General features: G+C 45.3%; 1 protein-coding gene across 2 annotated transcripts in view; it reads left to right on the top strand.

Moving 5' to 3' along the window:
* Nucleotides 1-26,520, top strand: part of ITPR2 (inositol 1,4,5-trisphosphate receptor type 2) — a 355,767-nt gene extending 329,247 nt beyond the window's left edge. For both annotated transcript variants that reach the window (XM_080914558.1, XM_080914557.1), the window contains 2 exons: nucleotides 22,511-22,672; nucleotides 23,221-26,520. In XM_080914558.1, the coding sequence (XP_080770684.1) occupies nucleotides 22,511-22,672; nucleotides 23,221-23,307 (249 nt within the window). In that variant the 3' untranslated portion in view covers nucleotides 23,308-26,520. The remainder of the gene's footprint in view (nucleotides 1-22,510; nucleotides 22,673-23,220) is intronic.
* Nucleotides 26,521-26,951: the final 431 nt, after the last annotated feature.

Here is a 26,951-nt window from a genome sequence, read left to right on the forward strand (position 1 = left end):
TAGGTGGGGCTGGAACTGGGGGAGGAGCCACAGGTCTGCCTAAGACTCTGATAGGTGGGGCTGAAACTGGGGGAGGAGCCATATGTCTACCTGGGACTCTGATAGGTGGGGCTGGAACTGGGGGAGGAGCCACAGGTCTGTCTGGGACTCTGATAGGTGAGACTGGAACTGGGGCGGAAGCACAGGTTTTTTTAGGAAAACAGAAGATTAAAGAGGTCAGGTGGCAAACCCGGACCCAGAAGCCAGAATGCAAAGGACTTGTGAGCTTGGAGTTTTTATTCTATAGAAAATGTTAAGAAAAGCCCTTCAGAGAGTACACCAAAGAAGCAGGGCAGAGATGGGCATCTGAGAAAGCACACTCTGGGACAACAAGATGGGTAAATGCATTTATTCTGCAGGCAATGGCCTTTACTGCCAATCCTGAAGACGTGTTCAATTCCCAGGAAGAAAAGAGCTGAGTCTTGCATTTTGGCCTCTGACTTACACACACACACGGCGGGGGTGGTGTGAGGTGGGAGGAATAAATTAAAAAGAAAGCATTATGTGCCATATAAGAAATAACGAAAGTCTTGAAGGTCATTTCCGGGCTTTAGGGATAAGAGCACATGTTAAAGAAACGCCACAGATAATGAAGTGGAGCCTCACAGGCTGTGGTGTGTTAGTTTTCTAGTCTGTGTAGATGGGGGTGCTGGACTGCAGAAGAGAGAATGGAGTCGCAGGGTGAGGAGATGCGGTCAGCTCAGGCTGGCTTCCCATCTGAGGGCACAGGGTCCGTCCTGAGGACACAAGTCTGGGCTCTACATGGGTACTCAGAGACGAACTATTATGGGTTGCATGGGAAGGGTTTGGACACTTGTTTTCACCACTGGTGAGGTCGGAAGGTTGTACAGTCTTCTGGAGATAGAGCCTTGACAAGGAGGAAGTGTGTCCCTGGGCCCCGAGGTTTTAGCCTAGTGCTGCCTGTCTGCCCTCTGCCTCCTGTTCTTGATGTGACGAGGCCCAGCACATGGTCCCGCCTCTCCCATGAAACACTGAGCTAAAGTAAATCCTGCTTCCCCAGGGTGCTTCCCACCAGGCTGTTGGGTTGATCACAGCTTTGGGGAGGGGACAATGTGTGTACAGTCCACAAAGACAACGTTTCAGTCTTCGTCTTCAATACAGTTGCCATGGAGTGTCAGCAGTGACCGCCATGCGGCAGGTAGACGGGTAGAACGTAAAGATGTCTTAGCCAGGAGAGAGAGTGACAAGCACTTGCTGAGAGGGGACCCAGGTTCTATTCCCAGAACCCCCCATGGACAGCCATTATAACTCCATTTTCATAGGCTCCAGTGCCCTCTTCTGGCCTCCGCGGGCACCAGAAACACATTCAATGTGTGTAAGTGTGTGTGTGTATTTGTGTGTGTGTTTGTGTGTGTGTATGAGTGTGTGTGTGTATTTGTGTGTGTGTGTGTGAGTGTGTGTGTGTATTTGTGTGTGTGTGTGAGTGTGTGTATTTGTGTGTGTATGTGTGATTGCAAGCAAGCACTGATACACATAAATGAATAATAAAATCCCCCAAATGTATTCATGAACCAATGATGAAGTCATATGTCACTCACATGTCTTTGGTAGTTGAAGTCACAGGTTTTACAAGGCTGCCTGGGCACTGTGTGGAGTGGGTGGGAGAGGGGCTGCTAGCCCTCCCAAAGGGCACCATGATGAGTGTCTTGAATCTAATTATGCTGTGTCTATGCGTCTGCCACCCAGACCTCTGCCACCCAGACCTAGCGAGCACATGTAGAGCCAGAGAAGAGAAAATTTTCTTAAATTAGTGTCACTTCCACCAGCCAGTGAACCTAGACATGGTCTGACCAGTCAGACACCCTGTGACCCAAGATAATAAGGCTTTCTGTGAAATTAAGCTGCAACCCCAGATGTTTAGAGCAAATGACCCAGATTTGTTGAGCGTATAGACCCCCAGTCATTTACCCTCAGCTTCCTGTGGGGTGTTCACCTCTCGGATTCTCATGCCCCCCCCCCCCAGTGAAAAGCTCTCTCCCTGCTGTGCCAAAGAAAAGTCTCATTTCCCAGTCCCCGTCATTACTGTAAGATCTTGCTGGCTTTCTGGAATAATATCTACATTGTTAGGACTGATGGGTCTTACTCAGAAATGCTGGCTTCCTTCCAGGGAGTAACAGATACCGTCACATGTGAGCTTTGGACCCTCGCTGATGGCTTTTAATAGGCCGGCCCGGCCCGAGCCGCATTCCAGGCATCCAGTCACTCCTTAGCCAGTCCTTGAGTTAGGTAAGGTTACCAGGCAAGCTCTTTCCCACAGGGCTTTGGGCTAACTATAACTTTTTTAAAATCTTGGAAAAAAATAATGCTGAACGTGTACAAAAGTGACCCAGTGTTTGTTTGAGAGACCAGCCCTTTGATTCCACGATGGTGGGGCTCTGAGGCCCTGAGACTTAGAGATGAAAGTGTTGTGAAGTAATAGTGCCAGAGTTCAGTGACCTCAGCTCTCTGGGTCTGTCTCCTCTCCCCTCAGTGATCGGTGTCTTCTTCACCGAGATCCTGCGTGGATTCACACGCATCCTGGTGTCTACAACACGGCCAGACTTAAACGCTGCTTTGCATACGCTAAGTGTTCTTAGGCCATTTAATGCCCAACCATTCTGCTATAAGTACACTTTCCAGTAAGTACGCAAGCAGTGCTCAGCCTTCCTGTGCCTATTAAGGACTGAACCCTTGTCTTTGAGCCTCTGTTAACCTGAAAGTCAAGGACTTCATTAAAACAAAAACCAGAAAAACCCTGTGTTGCCAGGAACTCTGGTGCACCCTAGCTGTTAAGGTCCCAGGACACTTGTTACCACAGTGGCATGGATTGTAAAGAGGCCTGCACCTTTGCAATGGAATAATCCCCTGGGGTTTTCCTTTCGCTGCCTTGGGTATGCCGGGCTGCGCTCTAAAGTCCATGAGCCCTGCACAGTAGCCCCGTGACCGTGAGAAAGGATGACTTCCAAGGACTTGGATGGGAATCGCGGTGATTTCCAGGCACTCTGCTGGCTCACTTCTAAAATTCTGGTAACTCTAATATTTGATGTACATCCTTACATCTACTTTAGAGAGTCGGCGTTTATTTTACATGACGAGTGAAAAGACCATTGTAGTAAGGAGTGTGGAGTGGCCAAAGCCTGTTTCTTCACTGCAGTTGGGGCAGGTTTGGTGTGTGGACCTGATGCCATGCCGGGAGTCTGGCGGTTGCAGTGGGGGGTTGGGATCTCTCCCCAGTGGGTGGGGCAGGGTGTGTGGGGTTGGGATTTGTCCCCCGTGGGTGGGGCGGGGTGTGTGGGGTTGGGATTTCTCCCCCTTGGGTGGGGCGGGGTGTGTGGGGTTGGGATCTCTCCCCCGTGGGTGGGGCGGGGTGTGTGGACATGGTGCCATGCCTGACCACACTGGCCTATTGCTCTCACAGTTGCATCTCTGTCTTAACCCCAGAGGAACAAACTGAATAGGGATGGACCCCGAGTTTCGCTCAGATATCTAGAGCAAAGCTTTCTGAGAGAACATCCAGACTGTAGTAGGGTTCGGAGAGCTGTGTCCCAGTTCCTCGAACTTATGCTGCAGAGTCTGGAAAATCTCCATTCTCAGTCAAGCACCTAGTATGGAAGCAAGAAATCCAGTCTGCAAATGGCTCTGTTCCGGAACTACGGGCCCCGGTACCTTGGTAGCTCGGACCCTATCACATTGTGCCGGAATTTGAGGGTGGATTTCATGAAGGAGGATGTGTTATATGTAACAAAGATGTTCACAGAACAGTAGCTGGGAGGGACAGGAGAAAGGGCATGGTCCCTGAGCCCCCTCCTCAGCCAGGCCTTACTGGATACTAAGCCTCTGACACTGGAGTCTTTGAGGAACAGACCGGACACACAGCAGCCTCTCCTGGAATAAACCTCACACTTCTTGTTGTTTTTCCAAGGCCGCGTCTTAGTTTGTCTTCATTGCCCATTTTTTCATCTCTTCGTATAACTTTCTTTGTTCCTTTTGTTTTCCTATCTACATTTCATGAGCCTTTCTTTCCTCCAATTTCACGTCCCAAGCAAACCTGATTCATGAAATTGAACCCCGCCTGATCTTCATCAGTGAGTCTCGCCCTCAGTAGCATGGTAGGTGAGATGTAATAAAAGCTGAAATCAAATCATCTTTAATAAAGAAAATGCAGTTTGGAAAACACAGGTGAACTGAGGAGAACGAAATCAACCAGACTGGACAAAAAAAAAAAAAAAAAAAAAAAAAAAAAATCACCAAGGTGTGACACCCTATGTCTTGAACAAGTTTGTGGGGAAGACGGTTAGAAGGTGCATGAAGTAAGAGCTGCTTTGTATGGCCTAAGTAACCCTGGTGAATTTCACATTGTGAAAATTGTGTTTCTAATAAGCCTTTGGATTTCACACCTTGAGGGCCTTTAGAGATCATAGTCTACATCCACGGATGTAAGTCAGGCAAATCCATCTCTATAATGGAACCCACTGCCACTGTGCTGTAGGATTCAGTGAACTAAGAATCCCTAAGAATTGCTTTATAGGTTGGGTATTGGGGAAGTTAAGGCTTAGACTTATCCTCACAGCTGAAATTCTCCAATGTTGTGGTGGTGGTTGGTTGGTTGGTGTTTGGTTTTGGTTTTTTGTTGTTGTTTGTTTTTTGGTTTTTGGAGAGGTGTTTTTTTTTTTTTTGTGGGGAGAAGGGGGGCTGAATCCAAATTCAGAGGCGATATGTAGAGTTCAGTCAGCTCTTTGCCTAGACACCAGCTGAGTAGGGCTCAGTAACCACTTAACGTTTTCTTCTATTCACTGGAGAAAAGATACCGCTGACTTACAGAACTGAAAATGTCTCCTTTTGGAGTTAGTTGAAAGAACAAAGAGGGTTTGTCCCTTTGTGTTGTTGGAGCATCCATCTGAGCACCTTTTTCTAGAACAGTCCTTAGTAGGTTGATGGTTCCCATGTAGGTCACATGGGCTGCTTCCTCCTGACAGGCACACGTGAGGTCTACAGTATGGGTGGGTGGGACAGCAGTCTCCCCAATTCGATGTTCGTGGACGAGGGATAAGGCTTAGTGTGGAGTGCCAGCCTAACATGAGTGAGGGCCGGAGTTTGGCTGGAGCCTCAGACAAGAGCTTTTCTCTTTAGTCTTCCAGTCTTAAGTCCTAGAAAAGCAGTGGAGAGGAATGTGATGGCTTTGCTCATGCTAATCCAGCAGTAAGGAGAGAGATGCTTTCCTGGGAGTGAAGGCATACATAGGGCTGTGGCTGGGCAGTCACTGAAGAGATCCTGCTGTCAAAAGTTCTCAGCACCAGCTGAAGGTTCTGCAAACCATGCTCTGCAAACTAGGTAACCACATATATGAGGATATCAAACTAAAATAAAGACGGGAACAGCAGCCAACCTTCGATAAAGTCAGTCACATGAGCCTGGACTTTATTATTATTAACACGTATTTCTAATTTGGTTGATGTTCTAAGTCTCCATTCTGTTGATGTGATTAGGCATTGATCTGGCAGAAACTGTATTTGCTGTTATCACATGGGCAATGGTTTGTAAGTCTTCAGAGGCTGTTATCTGGTAATAAAGTGGATTCTCTTCTGGGAAATTTGAAAAAATATCCTATATGTGGGGAACCATATAGCCTGGAATGGTGTGAAGCAGGGGACACAGTATCGGGTGTAGCTTTAAAGACTGATGGTCTCTGGCTTTCTAGCTTTCTAAGAATACTGAATGCTTGTTGGTAACTTCTAAACAAACCTAAAAACTTTCTTGCTTATTCTACAGTTAAAAACTACTGGTTTGGGTAACTAACACCCATTACCCAGAACTGGGGGATTTAGTTTAATATATATATATTTATATGTATATATATATATAAATTTTATATGTATATATATATAAATTTTATATGTATATATATATAAATTTTATATGTGTATGTATATATATATAAAACTATCACTCCCTTCTATATCCATATCCAGGCAGCCAGAAGCCTCTCTGGCTAGGCTGGTTAACTCTTTGTAAACCAGAGAGTTTATACAGGCAAACATGTATAGAAACCTACACATTCATAATTTACATTTGTATTCATGTTCTCATTTACACATTAACACATTCACATTTTTCTTAGATGCAACCACCTGTCTTATAAATATTCATGCATGATTACAAATATTCATTCATGCTTACATACACACCTATACCTACACATGTACATATAGATAAACAGACATATACACTTGGATGGATGGATGGGTGGGTGGGTGGGTGGGTGGATGGATGGATGGATGGATGGATGGATGGATGGATGGATGGATGGACGGACAGATGGATGGATGGATGGACGTGGCCTACCTCCCCAAGTCAAACCATTCAACCAACAATTTTATTTCTTTTCTCTGGCCTTTTTATACCCTCTTAGACAAAAGGTTCTTTAGAAAATTGCCCCAGAGATAAAATGCTTCATAAAATGAGAGTCACAGAAGGATGTTGATTTAAGTTCAAAGCAGTGTTTCATTATAATATACTTATTATAAGTTCAAGGCAACAGCTTTTACATGACCTTGCCTTGTCATAGTGCACACCTGTGCCTGCATCCTTGAACCTAAACGTTTTTTTCTTGAACATAAATACGTCCCAAGCCTATTTCTTTTTTTAGTGTAATTATTAAATCTCATTGTATTTCTTATTATGTGGCCTTTACTTACTATATGAGTAGTGGGCATATTCTAATCTTCATTACATCTTTCTAGAAAGCAATTGAGGCCCTCTCTTAAAACTTTCTTTCTAAAAGTATTTGAATAAAATCAGGAATTCTATAGAATCATTAACTCATCTAAGCAGCATTAGTTCATGAAAATTCATCCTCATGTTGATCTCCAGGAGATCTGATCAATAGGGTGGGCTAATGCCCAGGCATTATTATAATAATTTAATAATGACAGGAAAGGCACATCAGCTGCAAGAAGCAATCCTGAGATGATGTCTCTTTGGAACCTTGCCAGTGAGCTCACCCATCACAGACCATGCAAAAACAGTGGGGTACCTCCAGGAAGGTCGCCTGCTAGCCTTAGCCTATCCTAGATGGCTCCTGACAGCTATATATGGTTTCTATGATCTGGTTTAAAATCACTTATAGTTCTCATAATAAATATGACAATGAGCAAGATTACCATAAAATTAAAAACATCCACACCAGACATGGATTCCAGGCTTGTACCCCTGGCTAGGGTACTCGGGGTGTCATTAGGGAGGGTGTCACTGCTGTCTGCTCAGGGTCTGCCTGTGTGTACTCCTTGGCTTGCTGATTGCCGCTACCTCATTGAACGTTGCCTCACTCGGGTAGAAGAGCTGCTAGCAGCATCCTGTGTGAGCCTTTGTAACAACAGCAGAGCTGCCTTTGCTGATAGTGTCTATGCATTTAAGTAGTAGACCGATTTACCCAGTTTAGTTTCTGCAGCAAATCACAAGGGAGCCAGGATGGCAGCTCATTTTGCAAATGAGAAGACCCAAGTGTGATTCCCAGAACCTGCATCTTAAAAACCAGTCATGTTGGTGCACATGAGTAATCCCAGCACTGAAGAGCAGAAACAGCCAGTCCCCGTGGCTTGCTGGCCAGCCAGCCCTGATTACCCAGTGAGCTCTAGGCCAATGAGAGACACTGTCTCAAAACAAAACCCAAGGCAGATGGCAGCTGAGGAATAATAGCTAAAGTTGACCTCTTGTGTGCTCACACCTACATGAACTTCCACCCACACTTGTGCATTCACATATACACAGTTGTGAACCCCCATGCTCCAGCGTGCATGCACACAAGCCAATTCTTTATTACCTCTTAATTTCTAGAACAAGCACATGTGGGGTGGTTTTAATGAGAATGGTCCCCAGTTGGTGGAACTGTCTGGGAAGGATTAGCAGGTGTGGCCTTACTGGTGGAGGTGCGTTACGAGGTTTTTGATATTTCAAAAACACTGGATCTATTCCCAGTGTGTTCTCTACTTCCTGCTTCCCATCAGCGCTCCTAGCTGTTCCCACCGCCGTGTCTTTTTCTACGGTACTGTGGGCTCTGACCCTCTAAGTCCAATCAAATGCCTTCTTTTATAAGTTGCCTTGGTTGTAGTGTTTTTGCACAGCGATAGAAACTAATTAATAAGACACATAAAATTTTATTTTAAGGCATAAAACATAAATTTACACATATGGTAGTAAACAATCCTATACAGTTTGACATGTTAGTTTGAGGTGTTTACTTAATAGACATCTCCTTTTACCATGATTCCGAGGATGCAGTATGCCACGGGGGTGGGGGGTTAAGTTTAAAACACTCACCACCAAATCAAGAAGATCTGAATTCAGATCCCCAGAATGCCTGTAAGTGCTATGTGGGCATCCTGACCCAGGTGGCCATCTTCAATTTCAGTCTCAAAGGATGGAGACATGGATCCCTAGATCATCAGGCTAGAAAGGAGAGCTCACATCAGTGAGCTCTGGGTTTGTTTGAGAAACCTTGCCTCAAATAAAAAGGGGGTCGGTGGAAGAGCAATAGAGGTGGATTTAACATTCAGCTTTGGGTGCCCCTGCTAGTGTGCACCAGTACACACGTGTACTCACACATGTGAAGTTACACATGAACACACCACACAGATACACACTCTACACATAAAAAGAAGAAAGAAAAAATATAAGTAAAATTTTTCTGAGTTTCATAAAATAAAAGATTCATCTTACTAAGGCTTCAGGAGCCAGTTCTTAAAGTCTCTGCATGCATTAGGGATATTTGGTGTTCTGTAAAAGTAAAGAAATTCCCAGCGACCCATGCTTTGGCGGTCATCCGGCTTCTGGTTATATCTCACTTTCTGTAGTGGTGGTGGTGTGCTGGGTTCCTTTCACTGGCATAAAGATGGTTTAGTTGGCTTAAAAGAACCCATGTGAGCCTTGTCAGGGTCATGGAATAAAACTGTGGCGTGCCCTTGCGTCCACATCCAGCTGGGCTGATCTCTGTGTCCTCAGCTCACAATTCATGCTTCTCACTGTCACTCCCAAACGACACCAGGTAACTGTAGCCAGAACACCGCCTCACTAAAAATAGAACACGGTGATACCCAGGCATCACCCTGGGAGGCTGCCACGCAAGGCGACAGATGGTCTCTCTGGAACAGCACCATGCCATGGTCTCCCTCAGGTGACAGAGTATAGAACTTGTGCCAGCCCTTGCCAGCTCTGACCTAGATGCTATCGGGCACATAGAATGAACTGGATAGGCGTCCCCTAGCCAGACTTGAGAGGCGGCGTGTAGATATGCTAGAATGTCCTCGGATCAGGGAGGCAGGTGATCATTTCCAGCCAGTACACAGCCAGCCATTGTACTTCCCCCTCTGAGGACCCAGGATACATCCAGAAAGTTGATTAATGAGCAGAGGTAGGGAGCCGGGGAGCTAACTGGCTATGTGACTCGCATGTTTAGTGAGGCAGGCAGGGAGGTGTTGCCGTGACTTTGTCAATCAGTGCAGGTTCCTGCTAGCAAGTAGACAAGGCCAGGAGGCCGAGCATCTCGGCTATACCATGTACTAGCTCTGAGATTATTGGAAATAACTGAACCTGCCTTTGTCTCATTGTGAAACCTGGTTCAGTCGCTTGTTACCAACCACATGGCCCACATTATGTTGGGCACCTGCCCTGGAACAACAGTAAATTAGGTCATGTGCCTTTCTGCAGCTCTCAGAGCACACTGAGATCCTATACAATAGGCTGGTACTGAAGCAAGCAGGAGGATAACCAGAGGGACAGGAGGTTGTATTTCAAGTGGGTTTGGTAGGTAGAAGGTTTACATTGCATGTGACATCAACTATGTGTGCCCCATGAAACCCCACTTAGCAAGAAAATGGAAGTCTGTAGTTAAGAGCTTTCTAAATTGCATAGCATATTAAAATAGTTTGTTTTGCTTCACACACTCTAACTTTATTGCCTAATCTGATAGTGTACATTAAAATAGTTTGTTTCACTTCACACCCGAGTCTTATTAAAATGTTGCTCATAAATGTAGTTTGTTTTGCAAGGCAAGTCTTTCTTTCAGTGTGCATTAGTGAATCTGTCACTCAAAGAACCCCATGATGGTAGTGGTTCAGGGACAGATTACTTTGCCAGGTATGTATGAAGCCCTAGGTTTAAGCCCCACAGTATATAGGAAAGAAGGAAGGAAAGAGGAAGAGAAAGAAGGAGAATAAAGGAAAAGGAAGGGGAAGGAAGAGACTTTATATTATGCTGCCTTAAATATACCCATATCTTAGGTCACCATAATTAAGTTACCATGATTCCTGGACTAGTTAGTAACCTGTGCATTTTCATGACAACGAGCCGGGCATGCGGCTGTGTCACCAAATCTTCACCAGATCTTTAAGGAAACTGAAAAGGAGTTAGGAGGCCATGGGGCAAAGTGGGAGTTAAAGCCTATCCTGAAGAGCGGAGAAGAGAAGATCTGTGTGCAGCAGAGCTCAGAAGCTCTGTGAGGGACCAATCCATGGCCTTCTCTTAGATGATGCTGAGCAGATCAGGGACCAAGCCATGGCCTTCTCTTAGATGATGCTGAGCAGATCAGGGACCAAGCCATGGCCTTCTCTTAGATGATGCTGAGAAGATCAGGGACCAAGCCTTAGTATGCTGATAGATGTTGCCAAGCAGACAAGAGGGCCTTAACTCATCTACCCAGTGTTCAGCAGAGATAAACATAACATTGTTCATGGCACTGTGTAGGATACACAAGAATACTAATTATAAAAAAAGGAAGAAAAGAATAAAGAAAACTAAAAAATTAATTTAAAAATTCATTCTATGTGTATGGGTGTTTTATCTGCATGCATGTCTATGGATTGCGTGTGTGCCTCGTGCCCATGAGAGCAGAAGAGGGTGTCAGATCCCCTGGAGCTGGAGTTGCAGATGTTTATCAGCCACCAAATAAGCCCCTGGGAACTGAGCCTTGGAAGATCGGCAAGTGCTCTTAACGGTTGAGCATCTCTCCAGGGCTGCAAAATATTAACATTTAAAGTGCTAATTACAGTGCCGTTTTATAAAATATTTATGGTGATCACACACACAAGACAAGGCCAATTCCAATAAAAATGAAGCCAGAGAAGTGCCTGAGCTTGCCCAGTGAGGCACTCTGGCAGGAGAGCAGAGAGAAAAGTGAGTTCCATTGGGGCCTGGGAAGTCTTGGCTGCTAACACTAGTGACACAACCCATTTTCCATTCTGATGATAAATTTTAAATTCTAACAAATCCTATTTGTGAGGCCACTAAAGAGCCCTGTCGGCTCAGAAAGAGCTATGCATTCACAATCTTCATACAGAAGCCACAAACGGGGCCCGAGTGCAGACCTCTCCTAGAGTCTAATTTCCAGGTGTGACATTGTGGCAGAGCCAGGCATGGCTCCAAAGTCTGAGCTTCCTGAGCTTTTCCCTGTGTGACTAGAATCCTTTCCGAGCTCAGACGCATGGGAGTTGGTAACTCCAAGCTGCTCTTTGAGAATTCTGGGTATCATGGACAATGCAGGAAGAAGCTCATGTGGGAGTGGGGGGGGGTCCCCAGTACAGGTGCCCTAGAACAGAGCCTTCTAAAGCAATGGTCCCAATATGTGAATAGGTCAGGCCTGGCTGACTATTCAGAGAGCCCTTGTGAAGAATGGGGACATACATAGAATCCTCCAGCCCACGGTGGCTTTCCCAAGAGTAAATTTTGAAAGTGTGGCAATGAGGAATTTGTTTTCAAAACTTAAAAGAGAAAAAAAAATATTTAGGTGACACAAGAAATGACTGGTCTCATCCAGAATTAGCTAGCAGAGGGTGGAGCCAGATAAAAGGGTTCCCTCTGAAAGTCCCAAGTTGCAAATGACATGGGGAAATTGCAAGGAGCATGTCAGGGTGACTCCTTGTTCATGTCTCTAAAACCCTGTTAATTTGGGGAACGTCATAATCCCATGAGGCAGTGACAGAGCACACCCCCCACTCTCTGGGTACTTTGCCGCAACCATATGGTGCCCATGACATACCTAGACTGCCTGCCCCAACTCTGCCCACTCCTCCCACCCACCAGAAGCAGAGTGTGAGCACAGCTTTCCTCCCTGGGCCCCCTACACTATCTTCTCCCAGCCTGTCCTTAAATCCTGGGTGTTATTTACCTGCTGTGAAACCATCAAAGGCTTCCTGAGGGATGAGAGTGAGAGGCACAGACAGCCTCTCCACCACTGCCGGCTTTCTTAGCTCTGCAATCAGGGAGCCCTCCATCTAGGGGCTGTGGTTTTTACCTTGCTCACTGTTAATGTGGAACAGGTAATAGTTAAAATGTGAGAAAGGAAAGAACTGAGCCTGTAGGTCATCTGCCTCCCCAGTCCCTTCAGAAAGAATGAGATAAAGAAACATACTATCTGTCTGGGATTATCTCTCTCTCTCTCTCTCTCTCTCTCTCTCTCTCTCTCTCTCTCTCTCTCTCTCTCTGTGTGTGTGTGTGTGTGTGTGCCTGTGTGAGTGGTGCTTTAGTTTTAGAGTACCAGCATCGTCAATGTGCATAATACAGAAAATTCAGCCCTGACTAGGAAATATGCAGAGCACACATGGATAACAGGCTTACTCCTCAAAGCTCCGGCAAGCTGATAGTTGGATTCCAGTTGATCTTAACTTGTCAGGCAAAGTAGCTAAGGATGCAAGAGACCTTAGTGAGTCCACAATTCAACAGCATCTTGCCTCTGTTCAGGATCCAAGAAGAAAGCAAAAACCTCTCCAGGAAGCACTGCAAAAGGGAGGGCTCTCTGCCTTTCGGGATCATGTTTGAGCTGTAGCAGCTACAGTTTCACGTGTCCCAGGCTCTGTGGCTCTCTGAAATACTGTCATTTATTATCCTATCTGGGGGTCTCAGACTGGCAACGACAGTGTCCTGCTAACTCAGCAACTGGAGCCACCTGCCTTCCATTTCTTTACCATTTTTCCCAGGAATGCCCTTTCCCTCATGCCAATACAGCAGCTGGCGTAGTGAGAGCTGGTGAACTGGTGACTATGTAAATGAAGGTTGGCCAGTTTCTACCCCAACTTGTGAATTGTGGTTTGCTTTAGGTACAGTCACCTCTAAGTAATACAAACTCCACAAGTCACCCCGAAGATGACGCAGATTTACCGAAGAGGCAATAGGACAACTTTAAGAGTAGGTCAACACGTTACACTTCTCAGGCAGTCTCCGTGCTCCTACCAAGACTGAGTACCCGTGTCCAACAGCCAGTCCAAACAATGCATTATAAGATTACAGCCGACCAGCTCCATGCTATGTCAGAAGCAAGTTTTATATGTAGAAAATACTTTGGCTTTGTTTTGACTTTCAAAGTATCCTATGGGGTAGATCCAGAAAATCAATTAATCAGAGAAATTCTTTAAAAACAAACATGGAAGTGTGTCAAGCACATGAAACCTGAGTGGTCTTAGCTTGAACATGGGAAGCTCCTTCACCAAACTGCACCAAAATCAGAACCGGAAAGCCTATCAGCCAATGAGTGGCAGCTTCCCTGTTGCCCATGCATGAAACTGCGCTGCATCAAAAGGCCTGATGTCTCCTGTGTCTAGGCATTTTAAAATTATGCTCAGCATGAAGTCATTATCCCAACACAGCCTCCTGCTTCCGGAAAGATGCATACAACCTCCTTTCTCTCTCACTTGCGCTCGGCCAAGTCCAAAGTGTGGCTTCATCCTTTGACATTTGCCCTGTACCCTCTTGGGAGTCACCTCTCTTCTCGTGACAGCTGCCAGTTGTCACCTGAGGGTGCTGGGTTTTCCACTCAAACCACATGGCATAGGGATCCGCTTCTCTTGCCACTGCGGTTCTTTTCTCCTTGTACCAGGAGGCTTTGCAGATGAATTTTATGATGGGAAATCTAGTAAGAAACACAGAGATCAGTTTAGGAAGGCAACCAAGAAAACGGTATCATGAGAGCCCCGAAGTGCGCAGCCTTAGCGAACGGAAGCTCTGTGAGGGGGTAGCAGATGGCGAGTTGTTACTCAGCTGCAGAACAGAGTGCATTCTGTGTATTGCCTGTTAATGGTGATATTTCTAAACCCTCTACCAAACTTCACCAAACCCCCGGCATTTTCCTCCCCCCCCCCCCCCGCCCCCGTGCGTGGATCTGTGACTCGGTACTGATTCCTGATCTTTCGTAAATGAACCTCTAGCATTTCCTGAAAACGTAACCGAAGAGACTCGAGTTGTAATCGACCCTGTATTATTTGGTCCCAGAAGGTCAGAACTTCAGTTCCCTCCAGCTTCCATACATACAGGTGATGTTTCATAAATGCTAATAGCATTTAAAAAAAAGACAGACTGTCAGTGTTTGGTCGGCCCAAACCAGCCTCATCACTCCTCAGCCTCATTCTGACATAGGAAAGCCGACCCGTGCGCACGCTGGCTCGGGCTCTGTGATTCAAGGGAGCTCAAGTCTATGGCAGCAACTTGAATTTTAAAGCTTTACCTTACATTCACAGGTCACAAAACACCAGGCAGGGAAGGTACGGATACATCTAGGGAGACATTCTTGTTCCACAGAGAAGCAAACCAAGACCTGGACACTCAACTACCCTGCACAGTAGACACTTTCAGTTTTGATGGAGTCAAAGCCCAGGTGTCCCACCGCACACGACTATCTCTGCCCCAGGAAGGAAGCATCACTTGGAAACACCAAGTGTGCACACCACACAGGGTCTCTAAGTGACTGAACAGCTACAGACCTCACATGAGTCATGTGACCTACCCTTAAAAGGGCTCTGAAAGATTCCTTTGACTTCCTTTGGCTCCTGTAGTCTCCTAGACAACACACTATTATAAACATCAGCCCCAGCAAGAGTCAGGAATGGTAAGTTCATCTGAGTCTTACAGTTTAGAAACCTCTAGAAGACCTGCACCTCACTGAGTGATTAGGAGGGATCAACCCTGCAGCCTAGGAGTCTGGCAGCTAATCTTCCTCCCTGGCTTTAGGCTACCCTGTGGTCACATGTATTCAGTTCTGGTGAAATGAGGAAATGACATCATATTGACTAACCAGCATCAGCCCAGGAATCTAATAGCCATGTGCATGACCACAAGATCTGCTATGTGAAGTGAAATCAGACCACGGTGTTAGCCGGGAGCAAGGCCCAGGCCAGCAGGATGAGGAAGCTGTGCAGGTGAACCCTGCCGGATGCATCAGGCTTGCCCTTCCGGCTTAGGGTGAGGTTCCAACTACTTAGGGAAGTTTCCACAGAGAAAGGAAACTTCCTCACCAGAAAGCGGAGGGAGGGAGAGAGGGAGGGAGGGATGGGGGGGGAGACTGGTTTCAACAGAAAAAGGAATACACCAAGAACCTAAAAACATGTGCAATACTTATGTTTAAGGTTGTCTTCGTGAAAAGAATGCTTTCTTCATTGGTTTTTTTAAAGATTTATTTATTTCATGTATGTAAGTACACTGTCATTGTCTTCAGACACACCAGAAGAGGGCATCAGATCCTATTACAGATGGTTGTGAGCCACCATGTGGTTGCTGGAAACTAAACTCAGGATCTCTGAAAGAGCAGCCAGTGCTCTTAAACACTGAGTCATCTCTCCTTTTTAAAGCCTTTATAAAATTTAATTTTATTTTCCCCTAAAATTGCATTAGTTCTCTGAGAGTTTTTATGGATATCTCAAGTAAGATATGGGGCCCTTTGCCCAAGACCAGTATATGTGGAGCACGTGGTAGGTCGATTATCAGGGTTTCTGAGGAACCTCCACACACACTCCTTTAGTGGCTGCACCAGGGCACGCTCCTCCAACAGAGAAGGCATGCCCCCGTGCTGCCATTTGTTACCATTTGTTTCTTGACCTTAGCCATTCTGACTGGGCTTAGGTGAAACCCTAAGTAGTTTTAATCTGCATTTCTTTGATAGCTATGAATGTTGAACATTTTTAAGTGTCTCTTGGCTGTTTGTATTTTTTTCCTGAAATCTATTCAGTTTTGTGCTGTTTAGGCTTTCGTGATGTTTAATTTTGAGTTACTTATATATTCTAGATACTAACTCTCCTTCACAGATACAACTGGTAAAAAAAAAAAAAAAATAAATTCCAGTATAAATACTGCATCTTCAGTTGGGTGATGGAACCCTTTGCTGTACAGAAACTTTTGTGAGGTCCTATTTATTAATTATTGGTATTAAAGCATTTTATTATTGAGATGCTAGTCAGAAAGTCTGTTCTTATACCAGTGAGTTCAGGCTTAGTCCCTCCTGGCTCCTGTCAGGTGGAGGGTGTCTATTCTTGTGTTGACATCCTCAATCACTTGGGAGTAGAGTTTTATACAGGATGAAAGATATGGGTCAAATCTGATTCATCTTCTTCGGTCATCAGTTTGTTAAGCAACACTTGTTCAAGATGCTGCCTTCTCTCCAGCAGGTGTCTGCAGATTTCTTTGTCAAAGGCTGGGTGGCTGTAGGAATGTGGGTTGCTATTCTAGTCCCCAGTTCTGTCCCTTTGATCCATGAGTCTGTCTTTGCACCAGAGCCACCTCGCTTTCATTGGAGTTTTGACGGAGATGGCATTACATCTGTGAGCTGCGTTGGGAGGGATAGTCATGTTCACAACATCGATCTTACCGATATATCAGCATGGGAGGTCTTGCCACTTTCTGCTTTCTCGTCCGATTTATTCTTTCATTCTCTTAAAAGATTTTTTGTCGTACAGATCTTTCATTTCCTTGGTAAACTTGTTCTAGATGTTTTCTTTTTCTTAAGGCTATTGTGAAAGGCATCCCTTTGTTTCTCTCAGTATATTTGTTGTTTGTATATATGAAGGCTGATTTTTTTTTTTACTGATTGTTAATTTGCTGAATTATTTATATTTATCTACACATAAAGGTGCTTTAACTTCTTCCTTTTCTACTTGTATCCCCTTTATCTTTGTCTTGCGGCTCTGGGTAAGACTTCAGGACTTGCCTGCTTGAATGGGAGAAGGCAAAGGGATCTTTGTCGTCTGTGTCCCTGGCCCTAGTGGAACTACTTGGAGCTTTCCTCTGTTTAGGAAGATGTTGTCTGAGGGCCTGTATATCCCTCCTCTCTCCAGGACTTTTATTGTGAATGGATGGTGGATTTTTGTCAGACCTTTTCTAAAGCTAGAGAGATAACCCCACGGTTGCTATTTGTGTGGTAGATTGAGTTTATTGCACCACCCCATCATCTCTGGGATGAAACTGACTTGGTCACAGTGGATAGTCTTCCGGATGCGTTCTCAAATTAGCTTTGAAAGTATTTTGTTGAGAGTTTTGATGTCTTTGCCAGTCTCATAGACTTCTACAACGATGTCACGTGGCCTGGGCTGTTTAGTTGGGAGATTGTTAATTACTGACATCTCACTGCATGTTAAAAGTCCCACTTAGATCATTTAATTCCTCTTTATTTAATTTTGATAGCTCGTGTATATCTAAGAGTTTATCCGTTTCTTTTACATTTTCCTGTTTTGTAGAATATAGATTTTTAACGTATATCTGAATAAGTCTCTGAAGTTCATCAATGTCTGTTATAGGGCCTCCCATTTCTTCTCTGGTTTACTTGGATCCTCTCTAACTCTTTCGGTTACTTCGGCTGAAGGTTTATCAGTCTCTTCGAATAACTGTCTCATTGAATCTTTGTGTTTACATTCATTCTGCATTAATTTCAGCTGCAGTTTGAACATCTCTGCCAGTCTGTTCTTGGTTTTAGTCTTAGGTTTCTGAGGCCTTCATGTGTATCCCTGTTGTTAACTTGAGATCTCTAATTTTTTTTAATGTTTAAATATGAGCAAATTTTTTTAACCCTTGCTTACCACATTACTAAAAATAAATTTCTTAGATGTTTCTTAATTTTGAGCTAACATTAAGTTTGTATGAATGTTAATAAAACATCTTAATGGATTTTGGCCATTGCCACTGATAGTTGACTTGAAATCTCTAATTTTTGCCATAAGCACATCATGCTGTGAACTTTCCTCCTGTGGCGGCTTCATCCCACAGGTTCTGTTCTGCTGTGCTCTTATTTTCATCCAGTTCTAAGAATTTTTGAATTTACTCCTTCTTTACCCAGTTTTTATTCAGATTTGTGTTGTTCAGCTTTCATAAGTTTCTGTTATTTCTATTCTTGTTGGTATCCATAGCGATCCGATAAAATTCGGGATGTAATTCCAGTTTCCCTAGATCTGCTGAGACTTTCGCTGTGACCTATTTTGTAAATGTTGCAAAAGTCTCCTCGTGCTACAGAGATGAGTGTATGCACTTTGTGTGTGGGATGCTCAGAACGTGTCTGCTAGGACTACTTTATGTGATTGAGCGCCCCAGTTTCCTTTCAGCAGATGACCGTGTGTTTGTGGCTGTGGCGTATTGAAACCGCCCGTTATCACTGAGCTGGGGCTGTTCTGTAGTTTTAAGATTAATGGTGTTTCTTTTATGAAATTAAGTGCTCTACCGTTTATCACATATATGTTTAGGACTAAATGTCCTCTGTTGAGTTTTCCTGTAATACGGATAAAGAATCCCATGTATCTCCTCTGATTATTTTTGACGTCCGTTCTGACAAATGTTAGACTAGCTGTGCCTGTATGACTCTTGGTTTCATTTACCTGGTCCCCTGTCACTAAGGTGGTGTCTATCACTGGACCAGAAGACAGCAAAAAAAAAAAAAAAAAAAAAAAAATGGATCCTGCTTCTGATCCAGTCCGTTAGTCTGTTTCTATTTTAGGGGAGTTGAGACCATTTTATTATTTCCATTGAATATTAAGGGCTATCATTGAACTGTGCGTATTAATTTCTGTTATTTTCTTCATCTTTTGCTATTCTCTTAGACCTCTTTTCAGTGTTCTGGAATTGTTTTTGTTGCTTTCACCCTGTTTTTCAAACCTGAGTGTTCTTTCCAGTATCTACTATCCAGCAGGATTAGTGGCCATACATTAAGTGTGATAGTTTTGCTGGATATAGTAATCTATGTCTGCATCTGTATCTTTCATAACTGTAGAGCTTGGGACCAGCCCTGTCTGGCTTTCATGGTCTCCCCTGGAAAATGAACTGTTATGTTATTCCAGAGCTCCAGCTTTTGCATGAGACTTGAGTTTTTTCTTGTTATTTCCAATATCCTTTTTTGTTCTAAGACAGAGAATTTCTCTTCCGGCCCTGTGTATTTGTTGTTCTGTATGTATGCCTCTTGGACCTTGGTAGGCATCTCCTCTTACATTGGCGGATTTCTATTCTATAATTTTGCTGAAAATATTTTGACCTGCGTGTCTTTTAGTCCTCACTGGGCAGAGACTCATTGTTTATTCATGTTTGCAATGGGATCTAGGCATCTGGAGTAAAGTTGTTGGTAGTGTTTGTAGAAACCTTGCCTTTTGTGTTGAGTGGGTGGCTGAAGCACTGGGTCCTATTACTCCAATCTGTCAGATAATTGAACAGCTGCTGAATGGGACTAAGTTCCAGTGTTTGGAGGATCAGAAGTAAACTTGGCTCACCTCAAACTCAGTGACGTTTCTAAACCCAGAGCAGACCTTTTCTGTCATAGCTAAGCTTCCAGCGTGAGGCCTCAGAACTTTTCTTCAGGCAATAAGTCCTGATGGAGTTGGCTGCAGTTTTGAATCCCTTGAAGAATGGGTGGGGGAGGGGAGATTCACATGTGTAGGTGTGGTGCCCTCCTTGGAGGGAAGGATGAGTCTCAAGGTCATGGGTAGAGTTGGCAGTCTACGTCTAGTGCCCATCTAGATTAGAGGCCAAGTGGGTACAGCAGGGGTGGGTTGAATTGAGCATGAAAGTCTAGACTCCCTGCACCTAGTAATAAGGGTCAAGGGTCTCAGCATTTCTTAATTTTAAACATTGAACAGTTCCCCATATACCTTCATTTGAGATATGGTCATTTGACAAACAGAGCAGCCAGAAAACCCAAAGGGGGTAGAGAGAGAACAGAGCCCAGAGGGCTCCCTGGCACCTCCGGCCAGAGCTTATCCTTGCCTTGGTCATCGAGACTGGCTGGGGATGAGAGGCTGGGTGTTTTCTTACGTTGTTTGCTGGTGCCTAGCTCGAGCACAGGAATCATGAGCAGTAGGAATTATGAAAGGAACGAGTGAACGAAGGGGCCAATGCAGACAGCAGAGAGCCCACCGAGAGGGAGCTGCCCTTGTTTCCTGACAAGCAGGCAGCTTTGAACATGACTGGTCCAGCTGGGTCAGAAGGAGTCTTTCTGAAGAGGTGGCTTCACATACTCCCTCTCATGTTCTCTTTGGCCAAGGACATTCTGCCTCTGACCCCGGAATGATGCTTTTAATTTTCCCAACACTTCTGCCTTTGGTGAACTGCCTTTCTTCCTAGTCACATGTGCCCACGTCCCTCTCTTAGCCCCACACTGTCTTAATCTCCCTTTTCACCTTCTCATGGTCCCCTTTCTGCCTTCACGTATGAATATCCACATATATGTGTATGTAGATAATTAATAATCTTAGCTTAACTCTATATTCTTCCTGTGATAGAAAACACGTATTCATCTGGGGATCTGGATTATTTATTTCTCTTAAGGGTCCCAGTTCTTCCCATTTTGTTGATGTGTTGATTCTTAATCAGACATAAAGAATGACGTTATATATAGCAAACCTTTATTTTAGTCCCCTGAGATTTTCCCATTCCCAGGTAGTTTCTCCTCTGGAAGACCCTGGCCATCTGTTTACCACACACCCAGGCAAGGAGAGCCGGGGAATTCTGGGCCTCTTGAGTGAAGGCAGCTTTCTAGCAGTCCTGTCTCCTCTAGGGGGTGTCACTCTTACAGTCATCTCAGATGTAGGCCGGCTCATTGCCTGCGAGCAACTAAGCCACCCCAGCGATTAGCTGGTCACTTTCAGGATTCATCCTAAGAATCTGCAAATTCTCATATTTTCACTGTGGCAGAAAAATGGATGATGTTAAAAGGTCACTGCCTTCACCATTTTAAATACAGGTCTGCAACAGTGATGTCATTCACATAGTTACACAAACATCATTCCTGGCTTTAGAAGATTTCATGCCAAACTCCATTTTCTCTGGCCAGAGTGCTTGCTGCCAAAGCTGAGCGTCTTGGGCTTGATCCCCAGGTCCCAGTTGGTGAAGAGAGAACCGACTCTGGCAGTTGGTCTGACACTCCTGCAAGGCCCATGCACATACACAGGTGTGGTAGGACTGACTGAATGAACTTCTCACTCTGAACTTCAGAGAAAGTGACGGTCTTCCTTTGAAAGGCTAGTAAGTTACCCTGATTAAAAACAAATCAATGCTCTTAATTTTTCCTGTTACTGGTGATAAGGAACCATGAAGAATTTCTCTCTCCCCATCTCCTCCCACACACCATGCCAAGGGCCAGTAAGGTTGGGATGGAAATGATAATGCAAGAAGACCCTTCCCCCTGCAGGCCCTGTGGTTGGAGGCTGTTGGGGAGAGGTTTGCTCAGCCATTTCCCAGCTTACCTGGAAGGGAAAGAGCTGTAAGCAAGAAGCTCCCGCAGGGGTGTCAGATGAAGCAGGCAGGTGGAGGTGGGGCACTCACCAGGTCTGTGGTGTAAAGGTTTAGAATCCCAGCTCTGACATGGGGGACATGTTACAGTTCACTGTCTACAGTAAACTAAGACTGGCAAATACATGCCAAAGTTACACACTGTGGCTGTCTGGAGTTTGACAGACTTCGAGACATAGGGGTGTCTACCACAAGGGAGGAGAAACACACACAGAGGACACACCTAGTCTACCCAGAAAATAGAAGCAGAGCCAGCTACTGCCATCTGGGGAAGCCACCCCACTGTAATACGGCCTTCCAAAGGGAACACACAGAATAACCTCTGGCTGTGCCCTTCCATTCCCCTCTTCCCCACATAGAGCCAGAGGCCACAAAGCTAGTAAAGAACCTCTGCAGGGGACGTCAGTGGGGACCCAGCCCGGGTGGCTGGGACTGAAACCCTTTCTCTGCCAGCCTCCTGCTCAGGAGCAGTTCATTCCTGCGTCTCCTAAACACACAGTCCAGTCTTACTACGATCAGACCTTATCTTCCATTAGAATCATGGGATGCCCACAGGCTGCTTCATCTAGGACCACCGGGGACCCTGGAGGAAGTCATTGTTGACAAGGTCATGAGGAACAGAGTCTTAGGCTTTGACTCCAATCCTGCCTCTAGCCAGAGAGGGACCCTTTTGGTGTATATACTTAGAGAAATTCAGTTTTGAGGGTTTTTTCCCCCCATTTTGAGACGGTTCTGCTGTGCAGCCCAGGCTGGCCTGAATTCACTCTATGGCCCATACTAGCCTTGAACTCCAGGTCATCCTCCTGCTTCCAGAGTGCTGGGATTACAGATGTGCACGACCACAAACCCAACTGAGACACCGATTTAAATTCCAGCAATAATACCTGGAAACAGTCGTTGGAACGCCTCCGGCTCCCTCCCACACTCACTGTCTGCTTCCTGTACATTTACTCTCTCCTAGGAGAGGAATCTGGACTGGTTTCCTCGGATGCGAGCCATGTCACTTGTCAGCAATGAAGGTGACAGCGAACAGAATGAGGTCCGGAACCTGCAGGAGAAGCTGGAGTCTACCATGAGTCTGGTGAAGCAGCTGTCAGGGCAGCTGGCGGAGCTGAAGGAACAGGTTAGTGAGCCCAGGGCACAGGGACGGGGGCAAAGTCTCTACCTCTGCTAGTAAGGGGACCAGACAGAGAAACTCCAGGAAAGAAGCCTCCCGAGTGTGCCCTGTGGCGGCATCTCAGCAATCAGGGACTCCAAGATCCCTGCAAGCATTTCTCACTCTGCCGAAAGACAGGGAGCCCTTTGCTCTGGGGGATATAGTATTTATTCCCTGTTGGGCTTTGGACAGTCAAGCTCCTTGGACAGGCTGGCATTCCCTAATAGTTGCCACTGTAAAGTCCTTAGAAGTCATGAAAGAGGACGTCACCAGGCCCCTTGGTAGTGTTAAATGCTTACAGCAAGGGGAGTAAGAACGCAACCTCGGAGGGGAGAGTTGATCTTCCTCACTACCCCTGTTTATGGTGATTCACTTTTCAAAATAATTTCTTTTGCGGTAAACATATGTGGAACCAGACAGTGGGCTCCTGGGAAAGACAACAAAGCCTTCATGGCGGTGACACTGAGGAAGGATTAAGAAAACCAGCTGAACACACACACTCTCTCTTTCCCCAGATGACAGAACAAAGGAAAAACAAGCAAAGGCTGGGCTTCCTTGGATCAAACACACCCCACGTGAACCATCACATGGCACCGCACTGACACCGTGGGGGCACGCCGTGACCAGCCTTTCATCAGACGCCTGCCTCATCACCGACGGATGGAGATGGAGGAGCGAACAGTGCCTATTGTTGAAAAGCAGAAAACAACCAAGTGCCAAGATGCTGAGCCATTTAGCTCCCAGAACAATCTGTAACTGTGTTTGCACGCTTGAGAAGATCCAGGCTTTGGGGGGAAAAACCCAACAACAAAAAATACCAGTATAGGGCGCAGTCTCTCCATGTGTCAGGAAGCGACCAGCCTGAGGGGCTGCAGGGGGGGGAGAGTCTGATTGGGGAGCAGCAGACCTCCCCTCATCGATCGATAGGCCTTGGACTTGTCTCACGGGCTGACTGCAGCCTCCGTCACGGCTGGTTGGAATTTGCTTCTTCAAATTGTGGCACTCGGGTCAGCGAGACAGGAAGCCACACTCTGCTGGCTAGGTCTGACTAAGAAAAAAAATTTAAGATTAAAAAGGAGAATTGAAAAAGGGTGTCATTAAACTTCTGAACCCTACATGTTAACTGGACATTTTCTTCTTGGCATGAGACACAATGGGCTCAGAGCACTTCAACTGGATCAGGGTGGCTGTCTCTGGGACTCTGTGCTAAGATGTTAAAGACCTGACCATAATCCCAGGAGATAATGTTTTGAGTGTGCACGCTTCTAACATATACAGGCATTGGAAGGAAACACTGAGAAGCTTTTCTCTGGTCACCTTACCTTTTAAAAGCAGGTTGATTTATATTTGAGTGTTTGGGATCCCTGCAGCTTCCGGGGTGGGGGAATCTAAGAATTGGATCGATTGTGTAAGAATACCCAGCGTTTCCAGGGCACATTTAAGATTCTTAGAGTAACAGCTTTTCCAAGTGTAGGCAGATCCTCACTCCTTCCCCAGAACTGTTTTCATGTTGACCCATGCCACCAGACTTTGTCAAGCGGAAAAAAGCTGGCAGGAGAGATTTCTTTTGGAGACTATTTGAGGTCCCAGAGACAGATAATGCAAGTGTGAGACAGTCCTATGGTGAGGGGCCACCAGCCAAGAGACATTCTGTAGCAGGGACCCCCTGGCCTCCAGGTCCCACGTGAGGTTTGTTACAACACCGTCAAAGCTTTATGGCATTTCAGTATAGTTTTAGTTGTTGGCTCCTAAAAAAAATATCAAGTCAAATCCTGGGTGTGCATAGACCCAGAAACCTAAATGGCTTACCTTCTACTTCACGGGTGTAGCCTAGGAACCTCCAAGATGCACTTTCAAACTACATTTAGACACACACACACACACACACACACACACACACACACACACACACACTAGGACCACCCAAAGTTAGGAAGTGCTTTTTAGACAGGACGGTGCCTCTCTTAGCCTGAAGTGGAAAGATGCTGACACAGGTGTTCTAGGCTAAAATGCTGCACCACTGACCTTTGACCCTTGCCAGAGTCCGATCTTCAGATACCCTTAATTCTTTGATAAAAATTTAAACTATAATCACAAATGTTTTCTTTTCAAAGGGTTTCACCAAAATTAGGCTATGGCAGCCATTTTTAAAGCCCAGGACCAAGGATGCCATGACAGTATTTGAGAAAAATACAATACTCTGGGCAGTAGAACGGTCGAAGCTGCTGCAGTATGAAGTGACAGAAGCTTCCAGCCACTGTGCCGGCAGCGCACAGCCTGACACCGTGGTTTCCTCCTGTGGGAAATAACCAAGAGATGTCACTATGTCAAAATAAAGTATTCAGCTGTACTTTTTCTTCCCCCCTACGAGATGAGATATTATAAAGCAAAAATTTAAAACCCTCAAACAAAGCAAAGGCACTTTCTAGGACACTGAATTCATAAAGACATTAAAAATGAGGAAATTGGATGTTGGGTCAGATTTTGTTACGTATGTTTGTTAATGTGCTGGGATAGTTGACTGAAGTTGGGTATAGTTGGTATTCTCATATAGTGATATTAAAATTACAGTCACCTCTGACTTCTATGCTAGGGAGGGACTTTTTTAATATTTAGGCTATTGAAATCCATATTGGTTAAAAGCCATAGTTTCCTCTGAATGATATTTTTAATTTACAGAGGTTTGTTCCCAGGTGCGCTCCATTTTGTGTCTCAAGAGTTTAATCAAAGACATTGTGTAAATTAAAATAATTGTTTGTGATTAGAGAGACACTGTCTACAGATATAATATTGACCAAATAACATATGGATGCTAAGATGATATTTCTACCCTTCACGGGGCTTATTTTCACGAACCTGCCATTTTCTCCCCACCCTTTGCCCCATGGATAAGAATTACAATCTTTGGTAGACAGTTGATAATTTCAGAAGCTAATTCACATGAATCAGAACTGATACTGGGTTGACCACCCCCCCCCCCCCACTTTTCCGGCTCACAGCTTGGACTTCTGGCTGCCTTCCAAAAGCTGTTTAATGGTAAACTAATGTGTGACTCCATCCCTGGCACTGAGTGTGGGTGGGCGAGGAGGCCTGGGAGTTGATAAAGACAGGACTTCACTTCCCAGGATGCTAATGGGAAGGGGATAAGTGCCCATCCCTGGGACCTATCAGATCGTGCAGAGCGGTGATGACCTCACGGCTCAGAACCTTAAACACACAGACAGCCATGCTGCGTGGAAGAGTGACACATTCCTGACTTAAAGCTGCATCACACTAGCTATTGTAACCTTCTGGCCCGGAGACCCTTCCAAAGTACTGTGAGATGAGACAGCCCTGGAGGGAACAGGCATCTTAAATTTGTCCAGATGCCTGTGGAGCCGGTGAACAGCTGAGCTGCAGGAAGCTTCTACCCTGAGCAGGGGGCGGGAAGGCTGTGTAAGCCACACTAAGCTCTCTACTTTCAGATCTGACAGCCAGTTCCAGATTTCAGAAAATGCTCAAGGCTGCCCGAGGCCCTGGACACACTCGCCCTGGACACACTCACCCTGCCACCTCTGAAATAACAGTGATAGAACTCCTGTGTGTAAGACAATGCTAAACAGAACCAAGTGCTCGTGGAAATTGAGAACCCTGGAGACGACTCCAGGTACAGGCCTTGGAACTGATTAACTAATGAGGTGGTGGTTCCGGGACTCACCCCACCAGCTGGATTCTCTGTCCTCTGGCAACAGAGAATGTCTATATCATCTTTTTAAATGGTGATTTTTTTAACACGCTGTCAGGACTGGATAACTTATAAGTTAATAAAATGGACTTGTATCTTGTGTGCTCTCATTCTTCTTGCTGTGTTCCTGAATAATATCTCTGTGGGGTGAAAGGCATTGTGGTCATTGCTATTTTACACAGCAAGACTCACACACACACACACACACACACACACACACACACACACACACAGGCCAGCGAGCCCAGGGTCTTCCGGGAACTGGACAAATCTGTTTTCTCACATGCACTAATAGGTCTACACTTCAGATTCCCAGATTCACTGTGTAGACAGATTCTTCATCATCTTGGAATCTCTGCTTCTTGATATCTACTGTCCTTAAGGACACTGTCCCTCTGAACTTGGTTCTCAACCTGTGGGCCAGGATCTATTTGGGGGCTGAATGACCCTTTCACGGAGGCCCCCAAGGCCATCATAAAAGACAGATCTATATTATGGTTCATAACAGTAATAAAAGTATAG

The sequence above is a fragment of the Micromys minutus genome (assembly GCF_963924665.1).
Source record: "Micromys minutus genome assembly, chromosome: 3".
Taxonomy (NCBI): Eukaryota; Metazoa; Chordata; class Mammalia; order Rodentia; family Muridae; genus Micromys; species Micromys minutus.